The sequence below is a fragment of the Amyelois transitella genome, chromosome 16 (genome assembly GCF_032362555.1).
Source record: "Amyelois transitella isolate CPQ chromosome 16, ilAmyTran1.1, whole genome shotgun sequence".
NCBI lineage: Eukaryota > Metazoa > Arthropoda > Insecta > Lepidoptera > Pyralidae > Amyelois > Amyelois transitella.
In genome coordinates, this window is record NC_083519.1 from 421,660 (window position 1) to 433,585 (window position 11,926).

At 34.6% G+C, this 11,926-nt stretch overlaps 1 protein-coding gene across 4 annotated transcripts in view; it reads left to right on the plus strand.

Annotated features, from left to right (window-relative positions):
* LOC106136110 (protein sidekick-1) overlaps window positions 1–8,983 on the plus strand; it is a 149,549-nt gene extending 140,566 nt beyond the window's left edge. For all 4 annotated transcript variants that reach the window (XM_060948423.1, XM_060948425.1, XM_060948424.1 and 1 more), the window contains 3 exons: window positions 35–152; window positions 4,129–4,316; window positions 4,983–8,983. In XM_060948423.1, coding sequence (XP_060804406.1) covers window positions 35–152; window positions 4,129–4,316; window positions 4,983–5,092 — 416 coding nt within the window. In that variant the 3' untranslated portion in view covers window positions 5,093–8,983. The remainder of the gene's footprint in view (window positions 1–34; window positions 153–4,128; window positions 4,317–4,982) is intronic.
* The last annotated feature ends 2,943 nt before the right edge of the window (window positions 8,984–11,926 follow it).

Sequence of the window (11,926 nt, forward strand, 5' to 3'; positions counted from 1 at the left end):
TGCGTATGTTTAGGGTGGGTTTCGTTTGTTGCAGCGGCGGCGGCGACCATCTGGGGTTCTCAGGACGTGTATGTGAAGAAAGGCAGTACGATATCGCTGACGTGTTCAGTGAACGTCCACTCCTCGCCTCCTTCCAGCGCCTCTGTTTTATGGTAAGAATACCTATATGTTTGGTTCTATACTATTATATTCGTGACTTGTATGTTCAGATTTTGTGCAAGAAATTGTTACTGCGCTACGTAACATGATTATCTGTGAAAGTCTGCCTTTTATACTTTCACGGACCTCTGAACGGAATGGGAAAATTTTTTCATATGTATAATTTTGTATAGTAGGATTGACCTCTTAGACAGAAGATATATCTATAATTCTCGAAGATACAAAAAAATTGTACCTTAGGTTATCAGGGGCAAAGTAAAAAGGGGAAATGGCACTTAAACCTTGGTCCTAAATCACACTATTCAATAAAGATGTAATTATTTTCCAATTTGACCGAGCCTATACCATATATCAACAATCAATCAAAGTTATTATATCAGAATAAATTTTCAAGAGAGTATATTTTATCATTAAGTTAATAATAAACATTTTTATGCATGTACTTATCTATCGCATTAGGTCAGGACCTGTGATTATAGATTGTACAAACATACATTCATATAATCAGGTCTATACCCCTTGCGGGGTAGACAGAACCAACAGTCTGGAAAAGACTGATTGGCTACGTTCAGCTATTTGGCTTAATGATAGAACTGAGTTTCAAATACCAACAGGTTGCTAGCCCATCGCCTAAAAGAAGAATCCCAAGTTTATAAGCCTATACCTTAGTCAAATTTTACGAAATCAATGAGAAAGAGATGGAGGGGTCCTTTATATTTTTTTGATTTGAACTGTTCTACAATATAGATTGTAAATATTAATGAATAAGAAATAAAAAGTCGCAATAAAACCTTACGGGGTAGACAGAATCAACAGCCCCTCTAATAGCTGGACAAATAGCTAGCCCCCCCACCATAAACAAGAACCTAAGTTAAAGAACTTTTTTAAACAATGACTTACAATATGCGTGGGAATAAAGTAGGTTAATTATATTTTCTTTTTTGCTACCACACCGGCATAAATAAACAATATAAATATTTATCTATAAATAAGTATTTACATTCGAGATAAATTACACAGCTAGATTTGGCCTCGAAGTAAGGTCGAGACTTTTGTTACGAGATACTAAACTTAATGATAAATACTATATTTTATAAAAAAAAAACTTATATTGATAAACATCCAAGACCCTGACCAATCTGAAGAAGTTTCTCATCATGGCCTGGCAGGGATTCGAACCCAGGATCTGCTGTCACAGATACTACCGCTGCGCCACAGAGGTATATATATCATAGTATGCGGAGTGCCGTGTGGTTCCCGGCACCAATAAAAATAGGAATAGGACCACTCCATCTCGTTCCCATGGATGTCTAAAAGGCGACTAAGGGATAGGGTTATAAACTTGGGATTCTTCTTTTAGGCGATAGCCTAGCAACCTGTGACTATTGGAATCTCAATTCTATCTTAAGTCCAAGCAGTTGAGCGTGGCCTATCAGTCTTTCAACACTGTTGCCTCTGTCTACCCCGCAAGGGATATAGACGTAGTTATATCTATGAATGCGGAGTATAATTAACAATTTAATCAAAATTTATACTGGCACAAGATTTCTATACTTTTATCTCAAAAATCTGTTTATTTTATAGTTTGCACGCTTATTGATTGTTTTCTAGTCTGGTAAAAGTCTATAAATAAATTCCAATAAGGCCTTGAAATCCAGTCTCGGCAGAATTTAATCTCGGCTCTTATATTGTGAGTCTGCTTGAGTTAACGACATTCTTATTTACAAGTAAATAGATATTTCTCGTGATAATGTCGCTTGAGATTAAGAGCGAGTGATACAGTTACACTGGTGATATTTCCTATCTGGGTTCAAATCCCGCGGTGATCATGACTTTTCTGAATTAAATTCATTTTGTCCTGGTTAAATTGTCAATTCTTTGAATCTGGTATGCACTTATGATGACGATCCGTGTGAAAATCATTAAGACGTTGAATGCCAATCAAAGGTTGCATACAAAGTCGGATTCCGGAGACAATAGGTGTTCACAAAGAAGTTTTCCTTGGCATTATGAAGATCCATTAACCCTTATGTGAGTGACAAATAAAACACCTTTAAAAGAGTGACGAGGTACCCGGGTACCTTCATACAGTTAATATGTAATGTCTGTTTTAATTTAGCTAAGCTTAGCTATTATTTTAGCTCGAAGCCTCATGAATATATTACCGTTGACGAACAGCTGTATGGATATCGTGGGCGTACTCGTTACATGCCATCGAAACTTGAAAAGTATGGCATAAAAATATTTTGGGCTTGTGATGCAAATAATTTCTATCCCCTCAATGGACAAATATATACAGGAAAATCAAGTGATGGCAATCGTCAAACAAATGTTGGAGAATGCACTGTATTAGATCTTGTGGCTAAATATAAAAATTCAGGACTGAATGTAACGATGGATATTTTTTTTACATCTCTTCAACTGGCTCATTTCTTGACTTCGTGGAATATGACATTAGTTGGAACGGTAAGAAAATGGTAAGTTGGTAAGGTTTCTTCCTGCAAATAAGCAAGCACACAAGGAGAGGATAATTTATTCTTCTAACATCGCCTTTAGCAAAGAAGCAACTGTGTGCTCCTACGTACCTAAAAAGAATAAAGCAGTAATAATGTTATCATCAATGCACATGTCACCAGTTACTGAAAGTGATGGGGAAACTGCCAAGCCAGAAATAATTTTATATTATAATAAAACCAAAAGTGGAGTGGACAATATGGATAAGCTGTTAGCAGAATATACCGTAAAACGCAGAAAGAATCGGTGGCCTTTAGCACTTTTTTTATAATATAATTGACATTGTAGCTTTGGCAGCATATATCATTTACATGGAACATAACCCACAATTTGGCTCGAGTGACAGACGTAGACAATTTTTGAAATCATTGAGTCTCCAACTGTGTGGTAAAAATATAGAAGAAAGATCAAGAAATTGCATTGTGACATCAAAATTACATGTGAGATCTGCAATTCAGGACGTGCTTGGCCAAGAACTTATGCTTTCAATTCCTTCTGGATCTACAACTTCTATAAGTTACACTAGACAAGATTCTACAGGACGTGTTGCATTCGACGGAAGTTGCTACATATGCAGAGAACTCAAACGCAAGCAAAGAAAAACACGAAAAGCTTGCACTAAATGCCGAAAACCAGACTATGATGAACATGCAGTAACTCGTCCAACAACTAACACTTGCTTCCAAAGTTGTGCTAATTCTGCATAAACGAAGAATTAGTTATTTTTATAGAAATAAATTATCATTACAAATGTTTAGTATTTCATTTTTGTACAAAATTATAAATACTACTTTCATTGTCATACAAGACACAAAGAGGTACCCGGGTACCTTATCACTCTATTGTGAGTTTAAAATATGTTTTGATGTCCACAAAACATTGTAAATAGTTGACTGGGTCAAAATATTAAAAAATAAGTAATTTAAAAGTAGTTAAGAGCTCTCACGAAATCACAGATACCTACAGAGCGTAAAACGTACTTTTCTTTGAATTTGAAAACGCTGAAGGTACCCGGGTACCTCGTCACTCACATAAGGGTTAACAACCGCTTGACTAATTCTTCTTACTTCTGGCTTTACATAGAAAGATAAAACTCTTTATTGCACCATAAGAGTAAAACATACAACACAGCACAAAACAGATACACCTTTAGTCCCGGTTCATACTCTCCACTCTGAAAAGGAACCCAGGGTATGTCTTTGACCATGGATCCTAGATTGGGTGAGTCAAGTTTTTACACGAAGCGAACGAAGCGACTCCCATCTAACCTCCGCAACCTTTGCAGGTAAACCTTACCCGTATTCCTCACGGTGTTTTTTCGCATCGTAAAAGCATGGATTTGTATTCAAACTAATATGCACAACTTCGAAAATAGTCATTGGTACATGGCTGAGGTGGGATTCGAACCCGTGCCTTTACAATGACTCTTTAACAGGGTGATATTACTTCTACCAGGTACCACGGCAACTCGGTAGTGGACTTCGATTCCCCCCGAGGGGGCATCAGCCTGGAGACAGAGAAGACAGAAGGGGGCACCACCAGCAAACTGCTGGTCACCAAGGCGGCTCTCACAGACTCTGGGAATTACACCTGTGTACCGAATAATGCACACCCCGCTTCTGTGTCAGTTCACGTACTTAATGGTGAGTAATTTGTTCATAATATCAATACAATAAAATCAAGTCTCTATCCCTGGCGGGGTAGACAAAGCCAACAGTCTGAAAGGCCACGTTCAGCTGTATGGCTTAATAACTTTGAAAAAATTGAGATCCAATTAGTGAAAGGGGGATTTTGGATTCTTCTTTTAGGCGATGGGTTGCTAGCTCATCGCCTAAAAGAAGAATCCTATATTTATTAGCCTATCCTTTTGTCCATATTTACGAATTCCATAAAAATGATATGAAATAGTTTTATTCTTACACTTAGACGTGACTCTATTATCATGATTTTAATAACACATAGATCAAAAAAAAAATTTGCAGAACTCTACAGATTTTATTAACCGTACTTTTTTTTTTTTTTTTTTTTTTTTATATACGGGACAAATTACACAGATTGAGTTAGCCTCGAAGTAAGTTCGAGACTTGTGTTACGAGATACTAACTCAACGATACTATATTTTATTTTATAATTTTATAATAATAATAAATACTTATATAGATAAACATCCAAGACCCAGGCCAATCAGAAAAAGTTCTTTTCTCATCATGCCCTGGCCGGGATTCGAACCCGGGACCCCCGGTGTCACAGACAAGCGTATTACCGCTGCGCCACACAGGCGCCGTTTTTATACCAACCTTCTTCACCAGGTGAGCATCCAGCCGCAATGCAGACCAGCAACAGAGCCTCGTCCTACCTCACGTCCCAGCTGAGCTGCGCAGTCTTCACCTACCTCCTGTCGTCTATGGTCTGCAGATGATGGGCTTCACAGCTCACGGAAATTGGGGCTTTTGGCTTCTACTGAGATTTAGTTATAATGTACTTGTTAATTGACACGGTGTAATGATATCGTATGGATAGTTTATTTGATTAATGTCATCGTTATCGGGATGTGTAAGGCTTTGGATCGAATCATCAATAACAAGTTTCTCATAAACTCGTCTTAATCCTTTCATCATAATGTTTTTAGTTTGATTTAGAATGAGTTTGACATAGATTTTTCCTCCTCGGACGTTCAGTCAACTAAGATTTTAATTCGTCGAAAGATTGACTTCTTCTTTTCTATCGGTAAATCGTTCAATAACAAATATTTTTCGTCTAACTTTTGTTTTACCAAAGAAAAACCAACATATGGTTATGAAATTTGCTCTTGTAAAATATTGACGAATCAACGAACTTGCCATAGTAACTTTGTTTAAAATTTTGGTAAAAGGATAGCAGATCTGCAATAATGAAGCTGCTATCAATATTAATTACGAGTAATATCACATTTAAAGAAGGTCATTGATATGACTTTGAGGTTACATTATCTACACTGCACAATGTAGTTTCTGTTTCATATACATTTATGTAGCCATAAATTAATGATTCAATTTTATACTCGTGAATTTGTTAAAAGCACTTTCCATTTATTATTCCATTAAATTGCACTTATTAAATCCACATGGATTAACAATATGGCTAAAATGTTCAACATTATTTTATTTTTATTCCGGTTTTATTCCGTCAAAGGCTTTGTCTTAAGTTTTTTTTTAAATTTTTTACCGGGAAATTTCCGTATGGAGAAATATTCTTATAACAAATTCTTTTTATTATACGTGAAAATGACCGAATGATGTAAGCCAAAAAGCCAAGATTTATTTTGTTAATACTATTATTAATGTTGATTAAAATACTTAACGAATATAACATTTATTATCATTACATAGATACTTGAATAAAAGCTGAAAACGTATCCGGTACCATTTTGAAATAATAGTAGGTATATTTTAATTTTTTTGATTATTTAATAATATAAGTTATAATTATATTTAAGTTATGTTAAAAAAAATGTAAAATTATATTAAATTTGACTTATTTTTGAAATTCCCAGTTATTTACGTAAACAAACATAAGTTGATTTAAAAATGCAGGTTTATATATAAAACTTATAAATACAAAGAAAATCGACGATTCTATTCCCACATTTTCAACAAAAACTATTTGTTACATATTTCAGTTTTAGTCATAAATTCATTTCATTCAATATTTGCATTGAGCTATGCATTTCAGAAAACTGCGATCCAAATAAATTTGGTTGTGAAACAAAGGACAGAATTTTATTTAAAATAAAACTATATTTTCAAAATGTCTGACAGCCGAAAGCTCCTGTTACCGACGTCAACGCGTTAATGTTAATTAAATTAGAAGTAATTAAAACATTAGAAGAATTGTTACGAGGATTCAGATGGAAACGAAATGCGTGATCTAGTAGAATAATTTTAATTAATTAATGTACAATTGTAATGTACGCTAATGCTTTTTGAACTAATTTCATTTGAACTTTCAAAATACTTTTTCATTATTAACATTTTCACTTGCACGATTCACAAGAATAAAAATATAATAAATAATAAAAAAACGAATCTGTTAAATTCTACAAAGCGTTTCAAAAAAATGTATGTCATATCAGTTTTTTTTTCATTAAAAATAATAAACAAATATGTAACATTATATACGTAAAATTTGCGACCATATCCTACCTCGGACATGTACCAATGACTATTTTCAAAAGTTATGTACATTAGTTTGTATACTAACCGATGTTCTTACGGTGAGGGAAAACATCGTGAGGAAACCTGCACATGCAGGCAACTAAATGTGCAATCATGGTCGATCCAACATGGGTCAGGTTTACATGCAAAGGTTGCGGAGGTAAAATGGAAGTAGTTTCGTGTAAAACCCTGATTCACCCAATCCAGGATCCATGGTCAAAGGCATACCCCGGGCTCCTCTCCAGAGTGGTGAGGATGCAACCGGGACTAAAGCCAGGAGAAAGAATAAACGTAAGATTTGTCGGTTAATTTAATGTGATATTTTAAGACATTCCTTTTTTGAATACATCACGCATACTAGGTCTAAGGCAAAATACATTGTTATTATTTTTTTGTAACTAAATGACCATTACCAACATGCTATTACATTTATTTAAGAATATATTTTACTATTTGCTCATTCCCCTAATTGTGATATTATTTAATTGCTTATCAATTGTTTCATCAAATCGGAATGTACATTGACAACTTTGTAAATAAATTAAACTAAAACTATACGTAATTGTAGAATAAAGGTTTATATCAAATCGCAGTGTATATATTTCGTATTGTTGTATATAAAGAGTTTGTAAGATCGAATCTAGTAGACCACTTTGGTGGTTTAAAACTGTGTTTTTGTTCCTAGAACAATTTAATTAAATGCAGGTTGGACCTCTTCTGTAGAAAATTCAATATCGTGGTCCGCTGTAAGCCGGATAGGAATTTCGTTCGTTGTTTTACTTGATGTCGCGGGTGGAAATGTTTTGTTCTTTCCAATATGGTTAAAAATACACATTACATTTGATGGCCATATGGAATATTGTACCATTTTCGATATGCCGATTATACGACGATGATACAATTTCTATTTGGTTCACTGTATCCGACCTGTAAGGAATCAAATTGGAAAAAAAGGTCAAAGTTGTTAGTAATTATAAAGACACCAAGTATTGTTAGCATAAAATATATTTAAAATTTTGAATTTTCGTGTCAATATTCTTTTTTAATGGACACTATATTAATCCATTGTTTCATTTAATATTAATCATACACGCTTCGTCAAAATCCATTAATTTAAATCCTATTTAATGAATTATTTGCAATCCATTAAAATTATCAACAAATTAAAAACATAGCTAGAAAACTTTCAAAGTACATTGTCACTAAACCGCTGTAGAAATAAGATTATGTAGGAAATGCCGTCGCGGATAAACTCTTGCGGGAAACTGCGGATTTGCGAGATCTGTTTGCATTATACTGTGTCAGGTAAGTTGCGCAAGTAGGTTTTCGCTAAACTTAAACTAGGCGCGGAAACTTTGCCTTCGACGAAACAGGTTCGATAAACCTTATAATTGCTATAATAAGTTTTTTTTAATAATAGATTTCAGTGCACTTTACCTCAATCTGCCTAATGGTAAGCAAGCTCTTTATTGCTTTACATAAGATCAGACAGAGACAAGTCTTGAAAAGACTGAAAGGCCATGTTTAGCTGTATGGCTTAATGATGGAATCGAAATTCCAATAGTGACAGGTTGTTAGCCCATCACCTAGAATAACAACCTCCATTTTCACACTACTCTCTTGATTGACTGGCACAGACTATGTATACTACTCTGTCAAGAAAGTAGCAGGAAAAGATCAATAATACACAAACTGTTTGTTATTCATCCAAATTTATTTTATCACCTTCAAAATATGCTCCTTTAGAAACGATACACTTACGCCAACGAATAATCCAATCATCAAAATATTTTTTAAACGCTGTTTCCGGAATTGAGGTCAGTTCTCGCCGCGAATTCTCTTTTATGTCTTCTACCGATTGAAAACGGGTGCCACGAAGTGGTAATTTGAGTTTAGGAAAAAGAAAAAAGTCGGCTGGAGCCATATCTGGTGAATATGGTGGTTGCTCGATGGTATTTGTTGAGTGTTTGGTTAAAAATTCGTTCACAATGATGGCCTTGTGCGAAGGTGCATTATCATGGTGCAAAATCCAAGAATTTTCTTTCCACAAATCTGGCCTTTTTCGTCGGATTTGCTCTCTTAAACGCCGTATAACACTCAAATAATATTCCTTATTTACCGTTTGACCTTCCGGCAAGAATTCCGAGTGCACAACACCGCGATAGTCAAAGAAAACAGTCAACATGACTTTGACTTTTGAACGACTTTGGCGTGGTTTTTTCGGTTTCGGTTCAGTTGGAAGGCGCCACTCCGAAGCTTGTTGACTAGTTTGCATGTCAAACTCGTAAACCCACGTCTCGTCACCAGTAACAATGCGTTTCATGAATGTTGGGTCGGAATTGACTCGTTCTAGCATGTCCTCAGCGACTCTCATGCGATTGAGTTTTTGAAAAAAATTCAGGTCTTTTGGGACTAGCCGAGCGGCAACATGTTTCATACCCAAATTATTAGTTAAAATGGTACGGATCGACTCGTGAGATACAGAAAGTTCGGTGGCTATCTCTCTCAAAGTTGAATGAGGATTTTCAGTCACTATTTCCTTCACTTTTGCGATGTTAACTTCAGTTGCAGACGTTGATGGCCTACCAGAGCGAGGCAAATCTTCCATCACATCTCGACCGCTTTTGAATGCTTTGTACCACTCATAAGCACGAGTTTTTGATAAAGTAGATTCACCGTAAGCCTTCTGTAACATTTTCAGTGACTCCGAACACGATATTCCATTGGCAATGCAAAATTTAAGACAAACTCTTTGTTCGATGTTTTTATCCATTATGAAATTAGCAATACACACTAGATATGATATAACTAAAAATAGCACTGTATTTAATGTAAACAACAGATGCAACTCAAACTCCGCGCCAAAATGGAAAACAGTTGTGCCAATCTAACAACAACAAAAAAAACAAAAATTTGAATTTGGAACCATAAATAAATAATCCATTCCCGATACTTTTCTGACTGAATGTATATTTGCTACCAAGCTAACGTGGAAGATGATGAGAATATGTAAAAAAAATATTCGCAAAACGACATGTTTGATTTGAATAGACTTAGTTCCGTTTGTTCCCAATGTATAAATATAAAAATAACTTCTGTCCAAATATATAGAAAATTTAATTTTATACAGTAACTAACATGGCAACACTGACACGTGTCGATTTTCTTTGGCGCTTGATCCGGATCGCTTTGGCGCCTGATGCCGCCGCCGAGACGTTATGATATTATCCTTTCTTTGAAAAAAATAATATTGGTAGGTATAATTTGTAATCTTTTTAATTGTAACTAATTTTGTTTACCATTTTTATCAAAGGTATATCATGATTTATTAAGTTAGAGTTTCCAAAGAGTAATTTCCGAAATTTCAGTTCAAATTAGAGCCTAATTTTGAGTACTTTTCAGTTTCTTAGAACACTCAATAACAAAGTAAAATCACTTCTTGTGAAATGATGATATTTTAGTTTGTTACAAAAATAAAATTGATTTTTCGCAATTATCAACATTTTGACGAAGCATGCTATTGACATATTTTATTACTCAGAATAATAAATCATTCATAAAAGAGGTCCAGCTTTATTACTAGGAAATAACGACAAATAAATTTATAAAAGAAATTCTATCGACTGTTTTTCACTGTTACGATACTCGCGTTTAATTTGTTACCTTAGTTCTGCACCCACTCTGGAATGAGACGTACACTAATTTAAATTATTCTGCAATTAGTTTCACGCTGAGATTGTTTTTTTTTTATTCATTATTCCAAATGGGATATTTCGAAATGTTTCTCTATTGATTGGTGAGGTAGAAATTGAAATAAAGACTTTTGTCTGGTATTTCTAAAACATAAGATTAATACTGCTTCCCAACCAAAAATGATTAAAGTTTCAAAACAATCTATGTCGAAACACAACGAATCATTGAAAATATCGATGTAAATCAAATTCACATAGAAAATGGCTCAATTTTCCGTGATGCTCACGAACGAAAAAAAAACATTTTAAAGACATCATCGAAAATTTTAATTTTTATGTGAGTGCAGAACTAACTTTGCCTGAAACTGTTATTTCCATCTTGTATACTTGTAAATTAGATAACACAGTATATAGTTCAGTAGATGAATTATCTAGCTATGTTCCTTATAATAAAGAGTAGATGATGTTATAAGTGTAACTCGTATAATTTGTACGGAAATGAGGTGTTTTGATAGCGGGCGACGATGCCTCATAAATATTGGCGATTTTTTTTTGTTTTGTATTTTGTAAATAAACTGTAATGATGCGAGGGGAGTATTAATAAATATTATAAAAAATAAGAGTGTTTTATTTTGTGCCGGTACTTAAGTATAGAACCACTAAATCTATTTCCCATGGATGTCGTCTAAGGCGACTAAGCAGTATTGAACATACACCTGAACGTGGCCTATCAGTCATTTCCGGACTGTTGGCTCTGTCTACTCCGCATATGAAAAAGACGATGTTCAAAGTGTCACAACGTCATATTTACTATGACGACACAGGATTATGAGATGAGAGAAAGGAAATACAGACAAGAGACCTGATTCACGTCTTTATTCATAACGGGGTGAACAGAGGCAACAGTGGTCAAAGTAAAAATACACAGTTAGCTAGATGGCTGAGTGATTGAAATTATAATTCAGAAACAGATTATTAATAATAATAAGATAGCCCATCTGCTAAAATATTCTTCTAAAATACAAAAGCAAAATATGAGAATATGTTACTAAAAACAAAACCGAGTATTGATAAACACGAGAAAAACGAATAAGATTAATCTCATTGAAATATGTAAAAACACGATACGTTTGTGAGAAGAATGAAAATACTGATAGAACAGATGTAATGCAATATGTAACTGTACCTTTTGTAATCGGGGTCGTTCTGGTCAGGTCAAGAGTACCCGAAACCGACAAGTTTGCTTGAAGAGAATTGTGATTGTTGATGAAGCGAAAGAAGTAAGGCGAGTGGAAAGATGAAGTCTTTGCCTACCCCGAAAGGAAATAGGCTTCTCCTAATAATATGCCAGTATTAGGCATACTTTTA